Source organism: Pieris napi, chromosome 13 (genome assembly GCF_905475465.1).
Source record: "Pieris napi chromosome 13, ilPieNapi1.2, whole genome shotgun sequence".
Taxonomy (NCBI): domain Eukaryota; kingdom Metazoa; phylum Arthropoda; class Insecta; order Lepidoptera; family Pieridae; genus Pieris; species Pieris napi.
Window position 1 is genome coordinate 5,601,404 of NC_062246.1, and position 24,879 is coordinate 5,626,282.

The following is a 24,879-nucleotide window of genomic DNA, read 5'->3' on the forward strand; positions in this document are numbered from 1 at the left end:
GTTTTTGGGTGCGAAATACTATTAAAATCAATAACCAATAGGACGTTTCATTATGGCACTTATATTTGACAATAAAATACATGTTATGCTAAAATATTATAGCTCAGAGCGCGTAAGCTACTGGAATCAGCATACATTTTGAAAATCTATATATATATGTTATGTTGGTTTGTGGACGCTTCAAAAACTCAAAATGCACCGATCGAGCATGATATATAATCCGCATCAAGGATTGTTTTCATCTATTTTTTTTTGCAAAATTAAACTTGTATGAAATGTTTTCTTTGTTTTGTTTCTAATTTCTCAACCATTCAATCACAATGTGCCATAGCGAAGCGTGGCAGGGATCAGCTAGTATATCTATATATATAAAAGAATATCGTGTTTGTTACAACACTTATAACTCGAGAACGGCTGGACCGATTGCCATGGTTTTTGATTTGTTGGATTTGTTTATATACCGAATAGCAGAATAAGCAATAAAATATCGGATAAGTTATCGAATAACAATAAATTAATTAATTAATTTTACGAATGCAAAAACCATACGGTGCCATCTGTTGACAAAACTACGCATCATTTTACGTCGAATTCGTGTCAGTTCAAGAAATTCCGATCTTGAGGTGAATGAGGAGATTCATAACCATGCTTTGATCCTGATCAAAAGATGTTGGATATCAGAAAGTGCTTAACATGCAGTATCGCCATATTGACGCTAGAGAGAAGATGCCTAATGTGTAAAACTGCCATTCTTCTTTCGCAATGGCAAGCAATAAAACATTTCTGTATTTGCAAAAAAGTTGTATTAATGTAATACTTAACATTAATGAAATCCTAAAATAAGTTAAATTAAAGCAACAACGATATTATAAGGTTGTAGGGCGGAACGAAGTTAGCCAGGTCAGCTAGTTTATATATAAACTAATGACACAACATTTAGTAATATTTAAAACAAATAGAATAATAAGACTAGATTTTCAGATATGCTAACTTAGATCGACTTAAAGCATTTACGTAATTTCATTTACGTGTACACGTTTTAACTAAAGCCTATCTCATTTTGATAAGACTATAAATCAAATTGTTGCTTTAAAGATTTATAGTCTTGCCGAAGGATTATTGGAAATGTTTGTACCTTTCTATTTCGTTGATTACTCTTGTGAAATCTTTACTCTGTTCCCGAGAAAATAATAGACTTATTTTAAGTAATTGTGCTACAATTACTTGTAACAGCAAAAATATATTTAAGGATAGAAACTTTAACAAACTAAGAATGTGCTGTCTGGATATATTTCATTCCATTAAATAACCAGTAATTTATAAAAAATAGCTGTGATCTATAATTTATTATGATTATAATATATATATATATTATTAGAATAAATTTTATGTACACAGCACAAACGATAGTTGTCGTAGTCTAAGGATAGTTTAAACTCTTTAATTGCACGCCTTTAATTCATATATTGTATCATCTTATTCTGGTAAATTATCTTTTGGCTGTGATGAAAAGAGACAAATGATTTTACATACTGTTTCTATACAAAGTGAAATACTGGTGTTAATCTAATTTACAGCGATGGATGTAACATTATTTGCTTATGTAGTCCTACGCGAAAATAATTTTAATCAAATTCATGATTAATTACAATCCACAATCTGTGATTTATATAAGAATGTCGCACAATTCTTAACATTATTAATTATTACGTCATTGTTTGGGTTAATGTATCAAGGCTATCTTGTGATTTTATTAAAATTTATAGAGTATTAGCTGACCGGGCAAACGTCGTTTTGCCATGTATATCATTTATAATAAAAAATAGGGGTTGATCGTAGAGGGGTGAAAGTTAGGGGTTGTATGTATTTTTTAATGCTGTATCATAAAAAAATAAAAACAGAAAAAATGTCTAAAAATAAAATAAAAATATTTAGGGGTGGACTACCCTTAACATTTAGGGGGATGAAAATAGATGTTGTCCGATTCTCAGACATACCCAATATGCACACAAAATTTCATGAGAATCGGTCGAGCCGTTTCGGAGGAGTTTAACCACAAACACCGCGACACGAGAATTTTATAAATTAGATACCAATTTGGCTGATTAAGATAATATTTATTTGAAAAAACTATTCACTGAATCCACTTAGATATTTTGCTGTTTTACCTGATATTACCAGATAAGTTTTTTTTTTCTTTTAATGTAATAGGAGGCAAACGGGCAGGAGGCTCACCTGATGTTAAGTGATACCGCCGCCCATGGACACTCACAATGCCAGAAGGCTCGCAAGTGCGTTGCCGGCCTTTCAAGAATTGGTACGCTCTTTAAAAAAACTTGTACTTGGCGCAGAGTGATCACTTACTATTTAATTTTTATGAAAATAATTAAAGGTGCAATCTGCGGCCAAGACTCATATAGGAATTTAGGGACTCAATTTAAGTAAAAGAGCGTACCAAACGCTCTTTTACTTAAATTGTTAGCCCTACAAATTAGGCTGCTTGCGTTGTTTTTTAAATTTCCTTAAGAATGAAAAGAAACACGACACGTGCGTGAAAAGTCGCTAGTATTCTGTAAACGAACCAAATGCTGAACTTTACATAACTGGTTGCACCGAAACGGGTGCTGAACTTGATATGTGACCTCAGCTGAGGTTCGTATGAAGGCGGACTTGTATGCATTAGTCATACATGCTTGCATTCTATGCAATGCCGAGTAGGGAAATCTTTACTAAGCTCCCGCAAGCTTTATCTATGAAGACATAAAGACGTCTTGGGTCTATGGGTGAGCGAGAGTCTTTGCAGAGCTTTTCTAGGAGTAGTTTTTTGTGTGTAGTTTGTACTTTTGTCACAGTGTAGTTGAGGCAGGTAGATCAAACTGTTTCGTGACAAGTGTTAATGCTTAATAGGAGGGTCTATAAATGATTTTATAAAATAAAATTTAATGAAGAAGAAATGCGTTCACCTCAACCTACTCCGTGGTCCGTTTACTGGATGTCTTCGTATAATTACGCGTTTCAGATTTGGTCGTCAATTGGCTCGCGTTTAAGCTCACAAATAATATTGCGATAACTGTTACTTCTTGTTTAACATTTGATAGTCGCGGCGCTATAGAATTAAAATCTGCTCCTACAATAACGCGAAATATATAAAGTAAGAGACTACGTTGTGTGACATCTTTGATGTATATAAACTTAAAATATCATAACCATTGTATATACCTTAAGATCTTTGAAATATTGCTTATAAAGGAAATGAGTTCATAGAAGTCATAATAGGTGAAGCATATTTTGGTTTAATTCTCTAAATGAATATACAGTTATAAACTTCTAACGTGCCTCAAGCGATCGGTATTAGAATGTTAATATTGTTGTTGCTATTGCAATATTTTACTGAATATCAGACTCTTCCCAGGGCAATCTATTGAAGAACCGGTAACTTGTTTTACATTCATAGTCTGAGAACGCTAGATTTCAGTTAAAAGCTTTGTTTAATAAACTGTTAAATAATTATTCTTGTAAATCATATCGTAAGTCAAAACACTTCTTAGTAGAAAGCTCAATAGTTCTCAATCAAAAAGTTTAAGATGATTTTATTACTGAATAATATAGCAACTAAATTGTTATATAAATTAACCCGCTTATTAATAAACTGACAACAGAGATTTAATCAAATTGTTATTACTAATTCAATCACTTAAAAAGTATGAAAAGTCACGATACGCTTATGTATGATTCGAAGATTTCTTATGCGCGTACAAAGAAAAAAAAGTCCATTGGTACTGAACCGGGATTTGAACCCACGACATTGAGAATTGCACGCTTAAGCTACTGCCAACACCGCATTGCTCTGACCTTATTTAAAAATTCACTTCTTCCTTTTACTCATATTTGGTATATGTGTGAAAGGAAGAAGTGAATTTTTACATGTGAGAACAAATGCTTTATACTTGATGACTATATTTCCAACCTTGATTATTCATTCCGTGATTTGAACTATTTGAACCAGCGAATAAACAAACAACAAACACGGATTACTTTCGATCCGTTCGCCTCATAACGATGATAGTTAGCTTGTTATCCTTTACTAGAACAAGGTTTTGTTAAGTAATCATTTTCATAAATTCTTTAACGTACATTCTAGTCCGGCATCCCAACAAGGACGCTTACGTAGTAATCCTTGTTTAAAACAATTGCTACAATATGTTAGGGCTTACAATTTACAGCTGGACTTAGAAACGACTAGCTTGCTTGACCGATTTTTATCAAATTTTATATGCATATTCAGTAGGTCTGAGAATCGGCTACTATCTATCTTTCAAACCCCTAAGTGATAAGGGTCCACCCCAAATTTTTTGGTTTTTTTTTATGATACAGCATACAAAAATACATACAACGCCTAATTTTCACCCCTCTATGATAAATCTCTATTTCTTAAAATTGAAGATAGATATTTTATTAAAGAAAAAAATTGTTTCCTAGAAATAATATATATGGCAAAACAAACGTTTGCCGGGTCAGCTATCTAAAGGTTATATAATCTAGCTGAAAATTAAAATATCTCACCTGGTTTAAATCTACAAAAAGCTTTAAAAAAATCTCCTATATTAAAATCAATGTATCAACCATCAACTAGATTTGGTAGTGTTATAAATTTGTGCCGATAATAAGCATAAATTCTTAAAGGTTGACATTATCTGTATAGCATATCTATTTGAGTCATAGGAAAAGGAGTGAACAAAAGCTATTATTAAGTTTCTTATAGCAGACGTGAAAGGTGCAGTATTTACGAAATTGTCTCGTACTACACGGAAATACGTAGTTAAAATACTAGAGTTATATCATTGATAATATTTTTATTGAAGTAAGTTTTTTTTAATAAACAAATGTCACCAACGACGCCATTTTTTAATACTAATAATAAAACAGAAATATATATGTGCTTGTTAATTTGTTTCTGACTGCGCATTTTTACACGCTTTATATTAGCTTCACCTGTATGTATGTATGTATGTATGTATGTAACCGACTCCTTCGGACTCGATTTTGACCCACTTTTAACGGACAGATTTAATTCAAACTTTGCGCGCCTGTCAAAGATCGATGACAATGCAATAATCCGAAAAAAATAAAAAAATTTAACTAAAAAATAAATAAATATAGTTTAAAAAAACTAAAAAACACGCTTTTAAAACACATCAAATGAACATGAAAAAGCGTGGGGCGCTCTGTGCCATATTTTTCGTCTATCGAGCAACCCACGCTTTTTCACAAAAATACCAGTAGGATTTTTTGTTCATTACCATTTTCAGACTAAGTTAGAAATTATTAATTTAGCAATCCACTGCTTTAGAAAGTTGAATTAGTCGAAAAAGTATAGAAAATGGACCCCAGTTTTTGAGTAGATGAAAACACCAGATCTAGCGACTACTTGGTCCGAATATGTGTATTGGAAAATATTAATTATGTTCATGTAAATACCCAACATTGGTCAAAGGCATAACATGAATTTAGATGCCGGTCAAGGGACGGATTTTATATGCATGCCATGAAATGCTTACGAGTGCATGAATGGAAAGCGAATCAACCGTGCATCACCACATGGTTGCGTACAACGCCATCTATTGAATTCTTATGAAACTATTAACATTTAAAAGATGGTTCAGGACTTTTCGGGCGGATAACCCGAGTATATTTTCCGTTAAAGAAGTCTGAGTCACTGTTTTGAAATTGAATTTTAGGAATGGAATCTTTTGTAATCTAAAACTTCACTCCGTGATTGTAGGAAGTTTAATAACTTCCCCTAAACGTCCTAAATTTTTTGAGTGTCCATGAGAATTCGAGAATGGTTTAGATTTACAATTAAATGTGTCTATTGTATTTAACTATGTCAACTGTGTCTATAATAGAACCTCTGTCAGGTCCGTTTTTTAAACAATGAAAAATATAATAGAAAACATCTAAATTAAAAATACCTTTGTAATTGAACTAAATCATTTGTTTCTTCACAAAAGCATGATTTTTAACAGTTGTTTTAAATTTTCCTATATTTATATTGATATCGAAATATGATTAAATCAACAAATAAGGAAATGCAGTTAATATTTGAATGCTAAAGATAGTTGATACAAAAGATTTTAAACAATCCAGAGCCGATTAACATAACTCGTTTATAATGTCAATACATAAAGCAAGGATAGTAACTACACATTAAAACATTCTCAATGAAATTAACTGTTTCAAGATTATATTATGTAAAACTTATACTATTATTTTTACCTCTGTAATGCAATTTAGTAGAGGAATGTACGATTCAGAGCGAACAAAAACTTGTGTGTCAAAATCATTGACATACGGGAGTTATACTTAGCGCTAAGTCTCGACTCTAAGGGTGATGTTACGACTTACCCGTGTGTCCAAAATGTATTGGATTTTACCTTACGTTTTGTATTAAAGAGATCATTGTATAATTTCTATATTTGAGTAAGCCAATAAAAAATATAATAAATATTATCATTATTTTAATTTTAAGCGAATCTAAGTTTAACATAATATATAAGCTATACAAGTATGCCATTAATCGTGGTTTTTGTAAATTTTCGTTGCGCATTATATAAAAGAGATTTAATGATTTAACATTGAAAACCATAACAATTGTAAAAACTTACGCGAAAACGTCGCTGCAAAAATCTAGAACAGTCGTTTTTATAATAGTTTTTCTATAACCAGAATGATATTTATCGCTCTATTCCCTTTACCAAACCTAATTAAAACAATAAATAAACTATTCAAGTAGGCGGTATAACTCTCAAAACTGTTTCACAATGTAAATTACGTAGAAAATATTACTTTCTGACAGCTGATAAAATATATACAGCAACATTACAAAATGGTCTATTAAATATTCAACGCAATGTGCATAGGAAGCTGTAACTGTTACAAAACTAACAGAGAAATGGCTACTAACTACAATAGGCACATGCAAGATATTGCATCAGACTATCGAGTAAATCTTCAAGTCCGACACGAATCAAGAGGTACTCTGTAAACACTGCGTATCCTAATTACATGTATATGAGGAAGTAATAAATATAGATCGTAACTTAATATACATTGTGAAAACATTTATTCAGAAGATTACAGCATAATACAGAAATAGATGTATATATTTATAACATTGTGAATTGTCTGAAATGGCCACATGTCAGATGAGGTTCCTGCAAAACGTCTGTGTAGTTTTGTTAAAAAAAATATTAATTAACTAATGAAGGGAAGAATTAATTAAAAACATTTTTAAATATATACACTGTATTTACACCTTTTTAAATTAATTTATAGATTTAAAGTAATCAAATATATAAAAATGTATTATTGTAATATCTTTGTTATTTATATTGCACATAAAGTAATAACATTTACCCAAAACCAATTATAATTTATTGCAATAATTATTAACCCTGTACTAAGCTTATACAAATATGGTTCTTGTGTAACATTCATTAAAATAGCACTAAAACGACAGAACGAAATTATTTATAGTTATCATAAATATCAAATTATATAAGCGATTCAATCCTTTCATGCATAGTACTTGATTTTTGTTCTAACTATAATGTAAGGGTATTTCACCATTCCTACTGCTGATAAAAGCTCAGCGTTTAATTTGTAACTATATTATTGTTTCATTAAATGTCATATGGAGCTAGGTGTATAAGTTCCTTGTATATTGTAAAATAAAATAGCTGGTGATCAGTATCAGTAATATATTATTTAAATATACAAAAAGAACATCAAAATATCTGCAAAGGTATAATAATAATAATAATAATTATAGTTATATTTTAAGAACTCAATTAAATTTTAATACTCGATTAGTTAAAGACCGACTGAAGTATACCTGAAATATTTTATATCCTGATTGAATTTACGGCGAATTTAAATCGATAAGGGGCTATAAATAAATAAAATTAACACTTTAAAACACCTGTGAACAGATCTTGCTGAGATGTTAATACGCTCTGTGGGTTGTGACCCTGTGGGGATGTTTTAAATAATGTAAAAACATACTGAATACTATTTTTTATCAACTCAAAAAAGGATATAAATTGAATGCTATGTAATGAATATGATGAAGAGACTGCCTGCGTGTGGCTATACTCTCGAGGCGTAACTTCGACGATTTAGGTAATAATAGTTACTTTTAAAAGTACCTAACATAGCCTAAGTAAGCAAAAAACTAGTTTTTTTTGAGAAAACAAAAGAATTTAGTTTAAATTCTTCCTCGGCTTAGTTCGCAAACGCCAAAAAATTAAGAAGCAGGAATCTTAAATAAATAATTGTCAATACATAATGTGTAATAGTAATAGATCCTACATGTGCCGGATTTCCGCATAATAGTTATTGTGAAAGAATAATATCTAGGTCAAGTTTTACTTGTGAATTATTTATTACGGATTAATTGAAGGCATTACGGTTTTCTTGAGCCTATTATTACTTTAATTGTTCTTTCAACTCATAACGCGCAAGGATTTTCCAAATAAAATTATTCGTATTCTTCGGCATAAATTACAATTTTATGTATTCTAGTCATGGCTTTTTATCAATAAGTTTACGCTTTTTCGTACTTAATCGAATATTATCTTTACATATTACTCCCACCGTGACGCTGTATAATCTTAAAAACACTTTTTTAATTTTCGTACAATATTAGTTTATATAATTAAAAAAAAAAATAGTAAGATTAACTTTTACCGCATAAAATCAAACCCTTTAAGTTAACACACGAAATCCATGTTATAATAACTAGTACTTATATGTTAATTATTATAGTGATTTTAATAAATTTTTATACATAAAGTGTATTTTTTTATTCATTTCTATAGTTGCATCGGTAGTATTACGCTTTTCAAAATGGTGCTTTTCGATATATTGATTAATGAACATTGATAAGAAAACGTTAACCACTAAAATTATCAGTGGTATTGTTACTATCGAATTAAATATCTGAAATGTCTCAAGGGCATTGGAGTGACCCTCAACTATTGTTAAATTACATTTCATACTAAAATAGACTGGTCAACAATTGTAGGTTTAGAGTACGGCTAGTATTAGAAAAATAGTATTAAATGGAAAAAGTCTTAAGTGCTTAAAGGTTTAGAAATCACAAAATCAGAGACGCCAGAAGCCTAACGGCCAAAAATTTAATAAAACAAAATCTGTTTATCTTTTGTTTTAGTTAAAGTACTCATTTGTTTGTGTCTTGTTCTCTTGTTTTTATATCTATTATATATTGTATAACTATTGAAAGTATCCTTTGAAGATGTTTTATGCACGTTTGCTTGTTATTCATGGTTTATTTTTTAAATATTTTGGAAATAAACATAGTCATTACTCAGATACCATGTAACATTGTAATTCGTTCATAATATTGACTGGTCCAAATCGTAATCCTAACATTATTCTCATAATAGTAACTCTTTATTAATCCAACAAGACAATATTAATCAGTATCATTTTACTAGCTCATGATAAACAGTTTTGTAAAACTATAATTTACTTTAATGCATTGAGTTTAACAAATTACTTAATTTAGTATTATTGATTATTCCTATATTGCTTTTGATGGCATTTTAATATATAATTCTAGTTTAACAAATATCCTTTGTAAGGTATGTTATTTTTAGACCTTCCCCTATCCTAAGGTAAGAGAACTTTGACATCATTATGTTAAAATACAATGCGTTTTTGACATACGTAGTTAGTTTTACACGTAGCGCTGAGTCTGAATTATTAATTATGTATTGATTCAAGTAAAGTATTCGGCTCTATTAAATTGTATTATAAATGTAATAAGAGACAAATACTTCAGTTAATAATGCTGTTAGATAAATGAATAAATATAATAAAGTATTAATTACTGAAGATTTCGTCTCCCTAAAGATAAATCGTTAATAAATGTAGCACTCGTTAAAATATGTAAGGTGCGGCGTAAACTATTAGTTGTATGGTAACAAAGTATTCTACTAGACTTAACCTTCGTTATCTAGGCGTTAGCAATGACAGCTTAACTTTGTACCATGATTTGCAAGAATATGCTATTTGTCTGGTAAGACCAATGTTATTTTTATATAAATAAATACATATCTATTCATATCATATAATTTGGCATTACTCTTACAATTTACCAAAATGTATTACGAGTATATACAGAACGAGAACAACGAAAGGGTATTCATTTGTTCTTATAGAAATACTTTATAATATGTGTCGTAATTTTATTGATAGGCAAGTAGGTTTGTCTATTCTAAAACGAGCCTAGAGGCCGCCCCAAAAAGGCCAGTAATGGCAGCCCATGGACATTTAGAGGGAGGAGTATACTTTTCCTTTAACACAATTTAGATAATTAATGTTTTTATATTCTATAATTTATAAATTAGCTCTAAACTAGAACATATTAATCATTTAAAACAATTGAAATCACGAGAGCCAAACAAACGTGAAAGAAAAGAACACATCTCTATCAATATTAATGGACTAAGAATTTCACTAAAGCTGTTTTAAGTAATTAAGTCATTTCTTAGAAGGATATATCGTATATTATTTTAATTGATACACTAATTGTCGTGTAATTAATTGCCGTTTTGAAGAGAATGTGTTAATCAGTAAAAATATGTTATGATTTCATACCACAACCCTTTTTAGGGCAATGTTATTGAAACAACTCACAATTACTGTTTTGGTAAATAATAATTATTTATAGAGTCGTAAATAACGTTATATACCTATATAACGGTTATTGCAGTGAAATATATGATGTACAATTATATCGAATATCAACTTAGTTGCAGTAGAAAAAATTACATTTATTACAATATATACAGAAGACTCAAATAAATCGATTGAAACAAGAAATTCTTTAAAAATATTTTGTTTTACAGAAATTCGCAAACGAAAAATATAAATGAAATGCGGACGTACTAATATCTACGAATTGGTTTACGTAACACATGTATCGATCATTAATTCAAGTCCACATGTGCGAATGTCTGTAATAGCTCGTATGACTGGAAGCCATGCCTTAAGGCATTGCTTGGCGGTTGTACACGAGCGACTAATTGGAACAAAATATTCAAGCGACACGTATAAAAAATACAAGCAAGCTTACAACTTAAAACACTATATTACTATATCCTCATTCAAGTTATATTTAAATACGTTTAATATAAACTGTAATGACAGGGTAGACATATAAATTAATTTGGAAAATAATTGCTAAATTCTTGATACAGTTTCTGTGCATAGATTAGTTGGGAAACACTCACTCAATAAACTAGTAATTTAAAGCTGTAAAATGTAATGGTATAACACTAAATTGTAGCTAAAAGTGATAAAATGATTATAGACATATTTTATAATGAAATTGAATTTTAATAATACAGTAGAATCCACATATAACGACTTCGCTTATAACGACTAACCGCTTTTAACGACGATAATGTTTACTCAAGTTAGGTTTCATAGTTAGGTACTGAGAAAATGTAACCGTTTAGTGCGACTCCGGTTTAAGCGACCAACTGCTTATAGCGACCATTATTTATGATAATACGTCCGGTTAAAACGACGCGCAATGTTTTGTTTACACAACCTACGCACCAATACCTCGGCGCCCCAACTTCACCCCGCCCCGCGTGCATCCTTAGTGGCGTGCGTAAATCATAGTTAGTGTTTGTCACTTGTTATGACAAGTTCTTAAAGCTCGACAAAATGAGTTCTGTGAAGCCACTTGTGAAGAACCGTCTGATGAAAACATTGTGGTAAATATCATCGCCAACGACGCGAATGGCAAGGATAGCGACGGTGATGATGACGAACCAGAGGAGATTCATCCTACCGTGAGTGTGTCTGAAGCTCTGAAGGCTGCGGAAACGCTCAATGAGTTTGTTCAAACTAACTTCGATGATGATCTTATGAAAACAATGATGTCACGAATTCACAATGCTGTACGAAGTTCTTATTACCGAACAAAAGTTAGTCAAAAACAAACTCAAATAACTGACTTTGTACGTTAGTTTGTAACAGAGTTTTCGTGTAGTGCGTGTGTATGTATTTTATCTTTTTGTATTACAGTACATAATGTACCTATTTTTGTAATTTGGAATGTTTAAGAACCATTAAAATGAAGCTTTATGTGATTCCTACAAAATGTTTTATTTACCTAAATAAGAAAATCTAACTTTCCCAATTATAATAAATATGTATTCGTAAGTTAAGTACATGGAATATTTCTTAAGTACATACATTCATATGTATTCTGTATGTACTTAAGAAATAATCCGTTTTGTACGTCATCCGGTTAGTACGACATAGTATCGCCGGTCCCTTGAAGGTCGTTATATCCGGATTCTACTGTATATTAAAGTAAAATTATTCAAAGCGGTGACAAATTACGCAGCATTTTCTTTCTATTAAAACAGTTTATACATTTTGTTTAAAAGTTTGCTAATTTTCATTCATTTAATTAGCAACGTATTTACGTTGATATGATAAATCACGAATTTTGCTATGCATACCAACATTTTATATTCGACCTTCAGGTGTCGCCCGCTTGTGCAACACCGGCGCAGGCGCATATTAACATAGTCAAGTTCTCATACGTCGCGCGTGTGCCCACAAACCGGTCTGTGTTTCCGCCTTCCGCGATTTATATTGCTTATTTGATAACAAATTTCTCACGCAATTAAATTTAAAAAGTAATGTTCGAAACGTTTAAATTAACAAATACATCATAAAATCGGTTCTTTTATAAAGACAATCTTTGTTACTCTATTCAAATATATGTAAAACATGCATTACCTACTAGGAAAAAGTCATAGATTTTCAAGCTATTTTTACTAGCTATTCTCTTAACTCTTTAATATCAAAGCAAAGGAATTTGTATTGTGGTGTCAGGCATCCAACCTTTAAACGGTGTTTCTATACTTTTAGTACAAAAAATAAAAAATACTTTTTCATTTACAAGGCGCGTTTTATACACTATGAAATATTTCAACTATCTTGACCCACAGCGTGTATTGACAAAATTGTATGAATTGGGTAAGGCCGCAGTATGTAAATGTCTTTCCAATGACAAGGCCTCAATAGGCTTTACCTTTTAAACGGTGTGGACAGTCACCTTGACTCCTATACATGTAAGGCCAGTGGAATTGAGAAAAGGAAGTGTTCATTCATGATTAAGTCAATTGAACCTTTGTTTTAAGTGAGTATTGTATTTAAAAGGAAACGAGTCAATGGGCACTTATCCGCAGAACAAATTTCACCGAATGAGCTGGAATAAGACCACTATTGCGTGACTAATTGTATACCTAATACTGTATTACCGACATTGTTTTTCCTTTATATCACCTCAATGATACCGCAATTAACGTAATTATTTATCCATTGTAGGATTACTCAGACTGTAGTGCTGTTTTGTGAATTACAGAAGTTAAATACGTCAACATAGCAATTTTATACAAAAACTTTTAAGTTGTTTACTTGTAGGACTTACTTGTAGGTAATAAAGTAGCCGGTATCTCTATAAACTGTGTGTGGTTTTTGAACCACGAAACATTGCATTTAATATGAATGGTTGGCGAATACATAATAATTTTATAAATCTCTTTACTATAATTGTATTAAATAAATCAGTGGCGCTACAACTTTTTTAGGTCTGGTCCTCAGATTTCTGACTATGTTTCATGGTCATTTGTCAGTCTAATAGGCAAGTAGGTAATCCACCTCCTGTGCCTGACACGTCTATTTTTTGGATATAAGGCAAGTCGGTTTCCTCACGATGTTTTCCTTCACCGTTCGAGGGAATGTTAAATGCGCGCATAGAAAGAAAGTCCATTGGTGCACTGCCGGGGATCGAACCTACGACCTCAGGGATGAGAGTCGCACGCAAAGCCACTAGGCCAACACAATTTTATCAATTGCCTGATATTACGTAAAAAAATTAATCTTACGTACCTACATAAATGCAGATTAAACAAAATCACTTAGACAAATATTGCAATAATTGATATACCAAGTAATTAAATTAATTACATTAGTATCCTTAATACTGAATGTGATACATAACTTTTTAATGCACTTCCGTTAATCTTGAGTTTGACACTTTCTTGCATATGACATTGAAACACCAACAAAATGAACGAAAATTTTATTTTATATTATATAAGTTATTAAGGGCTAATTTCACCAAACTCAGATAAGTTTTATTCCAAGGAATTAACCCTGGAATAGCAAATTTTACATTTCACCAACTACTTAACCTGAGAATAAAACGTTATTCCAAGGATAAGATTTATACGCCCAATTTTGAACGAATACGGAGATATTCCTTGGTTAAAAATGGCCGCCATGTCATGTCACAACTTTTTCATTTATATTTGTTTTATTAACTACAATTTTATTAAAGTTAGGTCTGTAATATAACATAACAATATACTTAAATCTAATGAGATAACCTATTTTAGGTTGGTTTTCTATTTATTCTTCGATGTTTCATTTGTGCAAAAAGATTTCGTGTTTTGATATTCTCCCGTTTTAATATTTCATTTTTAATTTTTATTTCAACTTCAAATATTTTTTTCCTTCCTCTCTCTCCTCAGCAGCAAAATTCATTTGCATTTGTACAGCTTTTATTTTAATTTTATGTAACTCTTCTAAAGTTGAAGAAACCGGTAAAGTAGGTCTGCGTCTGCTGCTCCAATTTTTCTTTTGAGTGAGAGGGGTATTTCCAGCATCCTCTATAGATATTAAAGCACAGTCATCAATATCCATATCCAAGGCAAGAGTCATAATCATGAACGATATTGTTTCTGTTATTTATTTTCTTCTTTCAAATCAAAACCAAAATAAACACTCAGGCAAAACAAAGCTTCTATGACCTGACCACAGATTACAAAGTAGGTTCCATGACAGCTTCAAACTGACGTATAATCCAACTAAAGTAAAAAGTTCCATTTAACCTTCATGTTCTTTAAAGAAATTGCACATTTAATTTGTTTTCATTATACACTCATTCTTTCGTTCACTCAATATACACTTCCACAGATAAGCAAAACGGCTATTCCAAAGAATAGCTAATCTGAGACTAGTTTATCGGATGTTTTACATGGTGAAATGTAAAGTGAGTTATCTGGGATTAAATTCAAGCGAATATGTTTATCCTTGGTATAGCTATTCTCGGATAACTACGACATTGGTGAAATCAGCCCTAACTCTATCGTAAATATAATTAATGTAAAAAATATCAAGAAATAGCAGAATGTCTTTACAGTTTTTTATAAGCATCTGCAAAATACACGCAATTCTTTTGTTAATCAGTTTGACAACATCTATCTAGGTTATTTTTTACATCTCGTTCTTCATAAATTTATGGCATGCACCTTAACATTTATAAATCAGTAATCAATAATCTATTAGAGAAAGGTTCGAGCTTGGAATCAAAGTTTTCTTAAGTAGTTTAAGAAAAAACATCGATATGCAAATTACCCTTAACAAACCGAACTGATTTGGTTAAAAGTATAAACAAGATTGCGGAAACATATGGTAAAAAGTAAATGTTTAGGTAACTTATGAATTTAGGACATATGTAGAAATTTGGCATATTTTATGTAATACACTTTTAAAATCATGTATGTTGACATCCCCCGTTTCTAAAATGCCAATCGTAATTTTACAAGTTGTAGGTTTTCTATAGAAATTAAGAAGAAGAACGCATTTGACAGCCGTTCCTTTATAAAACATTAAATACAACTACGAAACTGCATACGACGTGTTACAAATGATATATTCATTTCGTTAAACTTCATATCAAAGTAAGTAAGCCTCTTGAGGGCTAATCAAAACAATAAATGTTTCCCGGGAAATACCCATACCCTCCCGCTGACCTCTTTGCGGTAGACTCTTATGGGGGACTCGCTACCCACCCACCAGCAATTGCTTGAGGCAGGACATGGTAAAGTTTTTTTTTTTTTTTTTTTTTTTTTACTTGGGGAAATGCATTGCGCATACCCCACCGCGGTGCGACTGCTTAGTGCGGGAGGGTTATGTGGGACTCGCGAATGTGCATACCCACTAAAACCCCAAGGCGCCACCAACAATCGCCTTAGGAGGGATGCGGTAACAGCAGAGCCTTATCCGCTTCCCGACATGCGATGCGGCGGTTGTGTCCACCTCTCCCCGCCCATTGTTGATTTGTGAAGATACTTGACACAGCAAGTATCCTTCACAGATCGGGCCATACGCTTTTAGGAATAGCTAGGGGAGATCGGGTCCAGTGCTTGCAGGGATGGATCACCATCCCTTCTTTTGAACGCATGGACCCCTGCTTCCCCGCTTGGGCACTCTTTAGGTGGCGAGGATTTGACGGGCCTGCGGTTTCTTTCGCCGCCGCGGACGGGTTCCGGGACAAAGCTCCCTGGTTCTTCCCGCTTCTTCTTTGACTTTCATGACCGACTCGCAGAAATTGTAGAAGATTTTCCACGAGCCGTCATTTCCTGCGCTCAATATGGCTTTCACTACGTTTGGCAGAATTGCGTCCTCGCCCTGGAGGGCATCTAACAAAGGTCTCCTTTCCGCTTCCCATGCTGGGCAGTCCCTAAGTGTATGCAGGGCGTCGTCCCGGCTGTCTCCGACACAGTGGTGACAGGTTGGTGACTCCTCACACCCTACTACTTTGTGCAGATAGCTACCAAAACATCCGTGTCCGGACAGCATCTGCACAAGTCGATAGCTGAGGTGACCCCAGCGCCTCTTTACCCAAAGTTGAATCAAAGGTCTGAGGGCTTCGGTAGTATATTTACCGGCACTCGCATCCGCCAGCTCTCTTTCCCACTCTACTAACAATTCCTGGTCTTCTAAGGCTCGCCACGCGTTTAATTGTTCCAGTGTGGGGTTATCCCCTTTTTCCCGAGCTTCGGCCCTCCTCCAATATACTTCGCTAAAAGCAGCCGCATCGAGATGCCATGGCGCGGTACCGGCTATAACACACACTGCGTCATAAGACACAGTGCGGTACGCCCTCGCAACCCTGGCAGCGACCACTCGCTGCGACTGCCTGAGTATTGTGCGATTGTACCCGGTCAGTTTGTCGGCCCATATGGGACACCCGTACAGTGCTTTTGCCCGGATCGCATTTGCGTATAAGAGGCGACAGCCCCCACTCGGCCCGCCGAGGTTTGGCATTATGCGCGAGAGCATGTTTGCGGTGGCGGTGAGCTTAGGGGCAAGTGCCACGAAGTGTGGTCTGAAAGTCCACCGTGGGTCAAGAATCAGCCCAAGGTATTTGAGCGTAGTACCGACCCGGATAGCTACTCCGCCGACGATGATGTCTACGTCTTGAGGTGGAGCTTTTCTGTGGCCGTAGAAGCATATAGCTTCTGATTTCTGAAGGGCGACAACAAGGCCGAGCTTCTTGATTTCAGAAACCACCCGAGCTACTCCAGCTGTCGCTCGGAGGCGTGCTTCCTTAAAATCTTCTCCAATAGCGACCACGAGGGTGTCGTCTGCATAGCATATAGTTGACACTCCAGGGACTAGTTTCGCTCGCAGCACCCTGTCGTAACCTATGTTCCAAAGAAGGGGGCCAAGAACCGAGCCTTGTGGGACGCCGCACTTGATGAGGTGACTCCCTATGCCATTTTGTTTCGGGAAGATAACACGGCGGCCGTTGAGGTACGATGCTACACATTTTCTTATATAGGCCGGTAAGCCGTGGTGGCGAAGGCCGTCCGCGATACAGTCCCATGGCAAGGAATTGAAAGCGTTCGCGATGTCTAACGATACCGCGAAAACCACTCTGCCCCGTGACACCTGCTCCTCGCAGACACTTCGCAGGCGCGCAATTGCGTCGATCGTTGACCTATGTTTCCGGAAGCCAAATTGAGCCTCATGTATGTTTGGTCCTATAGTTTCCAAATGATTGTAAATCCGACCGGCAATAATACGCTCGAAGAGCTTGCCGGCTTCATCTAGGAGAACTATAGGTCGATACGCTGATGGTGACTCTGTAGGTTTTCCACCTTTTTTTAGAAGAACTAGCAACCCAGTCTTCCATGTCGACGGAAAGAGGCCATTTCTAAGACATTTCGTGAGTAGGCCTCGAAAGCGCATGTCAAGACCAGCGTCGAGGGCCAGAGCTAACACTCGTCCGTGCATGCCATCGGGACCAGGTGCAGTTTTTTTAGTGGTCATGCGTGTTATTGCTGTCTTCAGCTCCGAAGGAGATACTTCAGACACTGTGACACTGTGTTCCGTGGTCGTCTCATGTGGGGAGCTCAGGGCGTCGCGTTCAGGAAAAAGTTCCGCAACCACTGTGCTGAGCAGTTCCGGCTCCATGTTTTTCGTGAGTGGCGGGGCCCACGAGCGCAGCTTGTTTGTGACAATCTGATACGGGCGTCCCCAGGGATCCCGCTCCAGGGTGTCAAGCAGTTCTTGCCATGCTTTCTTTTTTGCTTCGGCGATACCTATTCGCAGCGCCAGTTTTGCATCTCGGTATACGCTATATGCTTGTTTTTCCTCTTCTATGCGAATTGGTCGCCTTCTGCGAGTCCTGGTGTAGCCTCGACGAGCTGCTACACAAGCAATCCGCAACTGGGCGAGTTCTGCCGACCACCAGAATACACTGAGGACATGGTAAAGTAGCCCAGTCCTCCACGACCACTCTCATATCAGCCCGGTGTGTAGAACTGAGCAAAGTCGGGCCCTTTGCTTGTAAGAATATGTCAGCATCCCTTCTTTTTCGCCACAGGTTTCAGAAACTTACAACACATAACTACTATACGAGACCTTAGGATTTAATGTTCACTATATATTATCTCATTATATGCTTGTGTATTTAACAAGATATCGAAACATTACTTCCTACACATAAAAATGTCATCTAAAATGTTTCGTACTTTCTGCATTACACAAGTGTTGCGACATCTTACGAGTCGTCAAGTCCATTAAAGTCCTATTATTTTGGTCACACAACGTTTACAAGGCTATATTGTCGCATGTTCTAAATAAAATTCGTCTATTGTATTCTTATCTTTTTCATGGTAAGAACGCAAGGTTTAAGATAGTTTACGCGTAATTAGGTTATGTTCTTAAGGTTATTTCTTGGGTACAACTGAAACTGATAATGAAACAAAAATATATTTAGTGCAAAGAGGTGCGAAGAGGTAATTTGAGAGTTAAGGGGGGCTATTCGATGTTTTTTTTATTTTTAAATAAGTAGTTTCGTTAACAATTTCTTAAAAAATAAGTTAGTCTTAATGAGCAATTCAATTTAAGATATAAAAAATTATGTATGTTACATAGCACAAGAATTTTAGTAAGGCTAAGGGGCATGGCACACAAAAAAGGTTGAGAAACACTGCTAAAGAACCTCTATTGTTTTTTTTTTATAAGAGAAATCTTAGATTAAATTTAAAAAGATATTTAAATAACGTTGAAGAAACGCGAAGACCCGGTAACCAAAATATTATTTCCATCGAAACGTAAAAATACCAATAAAAATTTTACTACGACGTTTTTCTTATGAAAATACGCGATGAAATGCAAATTAATTACGGGATGAAGATTTCTTTATGCTAAGTTAAAATAGTGACTAACTAAATAACTTGAAAACATATGTCCTAGCACAATGCAAAATTATCTATAATTAATTCGAATTACAAGCGCAAATTTTAACGCACCGCTGAGCTCACCTTGACAAGATCAATTATGTACTAATCGTCAAATTAGCTGAATAATTTTTAAAAGATATCTCACGTAATGATGGCTATATAGGTCATTAACCTATAAGCCACTGAACAACGAAGGTCACTTTTTACATACCAATGTAACTCGGTCATGAGAAGCATCAAGGAACTACGAGTGTCCAAAGATATGTAAATACAATTCTGGCCCATAATACATCGTGTTATAAACTAAATTGGCAAACACGCCTTACTGTGAGCAGTAATGAGCATCAGGTACATTGTTTTACTGAACTTTACCTTGGCCGTAATTAATAAGTTCTTTTGTCTGAAGCGCCCAATAAATCACGCTGTTTTAAATTTATTAATTATCAATAAAGGAGTATCCGTTCTAAAAGCAGCGTGAGCCTAGTGGAAGAGTGTGACTCTCATGTCGTGGGTTCGAATCACAGCTGTGCAAATGATATTTCCTTTCTGCGTGCGCAATTAGTACCTCCTACGGTGAAGGCAAACATTGTGAGGAAACTTTGAACCCAAAAATCGATGACATGTGTGAGATACAAGTTTAAAAATTATCTAAGAAGCGCATGCAGTCTAGGACCAAGCCCTATTTAGAGTTGTAGCGCCACATAATTATTATTAATATTCGATCTAATTCACAAATGTGTGAATGTAAACATGTATTTATATATACAGGATGACCAAAAGTCGTGGATCAAACGCAAATAGGAGATAGATGAGGTCATCAGCTGCAAAAAAATGTTCTACGGGATGTCTCTAAGCTCAACCCCTGCAGAGTTATAATTTATTTTGCGTTTGATAAGAAAATTGACTTTTTTTTACTAATTCTTATTAAAATTCGAAAAAATCTACATCCTGCATCTTTTTCATAAAATTCCCTATTGGCGTTTGATCCACGACATTTTGACCACTCTGTATATATATGTATCACAAACAAATGTTTATTTATTAACAACGTTGACGCAATAAATTTTTATAATACGAATAGTAGAGATTTTACTTTGAATCGGAATGTATGCTTTATAAAAAAGCACGCGAGAAAATGCCCTGTTAAAAGCCAACTATAAACTTACACATTTCGTTAAGGCAGACGAAAATATACAATATTAAATGACGCAATGTTTTAAAACCAAATAAGAATGACTTTGAAGATCTCTTCAAAGGAATATTAAATAAAGCTATACATAGTGAAATCGAATCATTACATAAGTTGCAAGTAAAATATTTATTACAATGTCACATATCCGGATGCATGTCAGAAACGTTTGACATAACATCACATCATATTATTTCCAATGGTGAAAAATTATTCAATACTTCGAAGCATAGTAGCTGTTAAAGGTTTTTAAATAGATTATATACACCAATGGCGCTACAACCATTTAGGTCTGGGCCTCAGATTTCTGTATTTTTTGCGTGATCATTCCTACTAGGCAGGATCAACCTTCGGTGCCTGACACACACCGACTTTTTGTGTCTAAGGCAAGCCGGTTTCCTTCATTGCACGAGCGAGTCTTAGATTCGCACATAGACAGAAAGTCCAGTGTTGCCCAGCCGGGGATCGAACCTACGACCTCAGGGATGAGAGTCGCACGCGATAGCCCCTAGACCAACACTTCTGCGTAAATTGATAATAGAAAGATAAATATTAAAATAAAAAACTGTGGCGCTACAACCCACAGTTTTGACCTCATACTTCTGTATCTGTTTCATGATCTATTTTGTTACTGTCTTCTTATGCGTACATATAAAGAAAAGTCCATCCAGGTTTCGAAGGCGCTCAAGTCAACTAACACTGCTATTTAAGTTTTAATTCATTCATAAATCTATTTTTTATTTCTCTATGCAGTACTAAATTATGGTTATGAAATAAATACATTAAACAAAGAAAAATATAGCGATGTCTTATTTTAAATACAGTCTATGCCCCGCAGTTCCATTCGCATTATGTCGAAGCGTCATTGTATCGTAGGTATAATGCCTATCCAACAATTTTTTTTAAATAGAACCAGTAGTAGCGCGTTCAAAAAATTGTACCTTTTTATTGAAATTTAACGACGAAAAGGTATCTGTAAAGCACTATCAAGATACCGAAGGTCTTCATGGCCGCAGAAACACTGATTCAGATCATTAATATGACAGGACTTAAGGAAGTAGTGCCGGATTACATTAAATTACACGGTCGTATTAAGAAATTTGTTCTAAATAACCAGTTTGACCAAGTCACGCGCTCTATTTTATTATACTGCATTCAGTTTAACAATAACGTTCACCAATGAGAAAATAACTAGCATTATCGTATGCGGAATTTTCCGTTTTTAAATTAAAAATATTTTGAGAAAGTTAACTATATTTTGTATGTTTGCTATGATTTTCCGTCAAATATTTCGTCAACTCATCTATCATGTATCTGATGTTTTTTTTTTTCGTTATAATCAAAATAATATTGCCGATGCTTCTATCTTATTTTTCATTTATTTAAATTTCATTTCCTTGAGCGTATATGACATTCAATACTATCTAAAATTTATTCAAAGATCTATAAATATGTAACACTCAGGTAATATATAATTCTTGTAATTTCACACTTTGACGTTAATTGCATGATTTAAACGTTAATTTTCGAAAGTTTAACATGCCTAATAAACATTTTTTTTCTGGTGTCTCTGAATGTATAGTTCACGTAAACAATAGACTACAAATATAAAAAAACTGAAAAGAGTACTTCTGAAGCTGTAGCTGTTGAAGCTGTTGCCATAATATAAAAAAAAAAAAAAAACAAAAAAGAGTACTTACAATTTTGACGTAGCTATTCATTTTGGCGGGTAAACGTGAGTACACTGTCACAGAATCACTGGTAACGAACGCGTTGTCCGCTGCGGCCGCGTATACTAAAGCTGGTTCCGCCTGTAACCAAACGTTCGGTGGTGGTGAATACAACAGACACGTGAAAAGCGAATCGCGGGGATGTGGAAACTGTTTCGCAAGGGACCTTGACAGTAGGCGAATTTGTACATTTTCTTTACGTACTTTGTTGTTGGCTGCGTGAGATTGGATCTGGTAGTAAGGTGCTTCAGTTGTGAGTTCCAGTTATATAGGACAGACCGCGACCTCCAGGTTACCGCTCCATTGATATGTTATCTTTGAGGAATCCCTTATTTCATATAGGCTTCGACGTGTACAAAACGTATTTATTAATTTATTTATTTAATTATTACAAATATTTTGTCCCGAAAACGAAATGTCTAAGAAATTAATATTGTTAAATGTTTATTATAATGGCCTGTCTTTGCTGGACAAATTAAATTTATATTTTAGCAGTGTAGCATTTAATTGTGAATTAATTTCTGAAGTCGGTTAAAATACGAATGTTTTCTCTTTATAATGAAATAAATTTGACTGCCATAGTATTTAGCAATGCATATGGCTTATAAGCCAAAGGTTTGATAGACTACCCGAAAATAATACATTGTGTTTTTCTATGTAACTTACAAAAGCAAACTCGACGTTTTTGTATGCAAGTTCGATGTCTGTAGCGCTTATGTCGCAACCTTGGAATCGGAACAAAAACTCATTATTGGAATCAGGATCGCTGTCGGTATCGCTATTGGAAGTTACTGACAGGCCTTGAACGAAACATAGCTATTTGTGTCGTTTGGGGTTGAAATATTATAAAGTAAGTATAATAACTTTAACATAATGATACTTTAAGGATATCCTCTCGATTTACAACTCGATAAGGAAAAATAGTATGTAAATTAATTTCCGGATACGTAAACTATTTAATTAGTAATGTGTCGTTGATCTGAAGTATGAATTAAGGGAAATATATTTAAAAAAAATATTTTAACAAATTTAATAAAAATCTTATGTTATTTTTACTTAAGATTTTTCAATGTATGAATACAAAACTCTGGCACAAAAAAACATGTGGGGTAAGTAATGAGTTATTTGACAGGGTAAAATTTTCTCTGCGAAGTTTTTATATTTTTAAAACAATGTAGTTTAGCTCAGTATGATGTAACATCCCTATTGAGAAAATTATGCGTAAATTAATCTGATACATTCCTATAAAAAGGGCATAATTACATATTGTTAAAAAAAATATTTCTGCGAAGAAATTATAACCAAGTCAAGGTTGTATTTTAACAATAAAAGCTATTGTGTCGCACAAAGATAAATTTGAATTACAACGCAGCAATTATTTCATTAAAATAATTTGCGCTATTTTATCGTATCTTAGTGATAACTCGCATTGTTTAACGACTCACAAACCTCGACTTAAGCTAAATAGCACTTACCAGTATCTAATAGATAAAATATAAGGTTAGTTATAATCAAGTCTGTGGTAACTTGTATGAAGAAACTATGTATATAGAAATAATGTCTAACTTCTTTTGACATTTAACAGCCTTATTGAATGACAGACTGCTGTCTTCAATGAGTCGTGGTACACTGTTCAAACTTCAGTTACGTTTACCGTAAAAGTATATAAACAAATGTATTAGTGCAATGTTTGGGTTTGAACGTGCTTAATATGTAAAATGAAATTGTGTGTTATATAATTATATTATATTATATCTGTGTATACGTTATTTCTCTGTGATGATTGTTCGATGGCGAAAGGCATGCTGAATTCGGTAACGATTCCGATTTTAATATTGAGTTCTCGTACATATGACAATTGACTAGACTAAGTATTTTGCCGCCAAAAAAAGATGGCGTTGTCCCAGTCCCTGTGACGCACTAAATTCCTAAAGTGTTTTACGTGTTATCTATCATACTGTGATTTGTCTCAAATTACACAAATATACATATCGATCAAAAACAAACTCCGACGAAACTAAACTCAAAGACTACTAGGATTTGACAGGCAAAGACATTATTTACAAGCCTGTTAATTCATCGTTGAATTGTGCCACGTGACTTACTGCCTCCATTCTTATACATTACTATTACTACAGCCTATTCCAAGCTAATTTGATGTCGTTGTTACATGACGTCATTTTGGGTTCTTTGTTAATTATCCAATTATTTACTTCAGTAAATCGCTGATATCGTATCGTTTTTATTTTGCTAAGTCTGATCTTCTTATCCGATCGGTTTTGATTAATTTGAAAAATTAATATCT

At 34.0% G+C, this 24,879-nt stretch overlaps 1 protein-coding gene across 2 annotated transcripts in view; it reads right to left on the minus strand.

Annotated features, from left to right (window-relative positions):
• The window catches only part of LOC125055124, a 47,688-nt gene extending 24,839 nt beyond the window's left edge, over window positions 1-22,849 (minus strand). The window contains exons 1-2 of one of the 2 annotated variants that reach the window (XM_047657377.1): window positions 22,779-22,849; window positions 22,545-22,655 (exon numbers count right to left, since the gene is read on the minus strand). In XM_047657377.1, the coding sequence (XP_047513333.1) occupies window positions 22,545-22,565 (21 nt within the window). In that variant the 5' untranslated portion in view covers window positions 22,566-22,655; window positions 22,779-22,849. Of the gene's footprint in view, window positions 1-22,544; window positions 22,703-22,778 lie in introns of those variants that run through there. The other variant, XM_047657378.1, reaches the window with a different exon arrangement.
• Window positions 22,850-24,879: the final 2,030 nt, after the last annotated feature.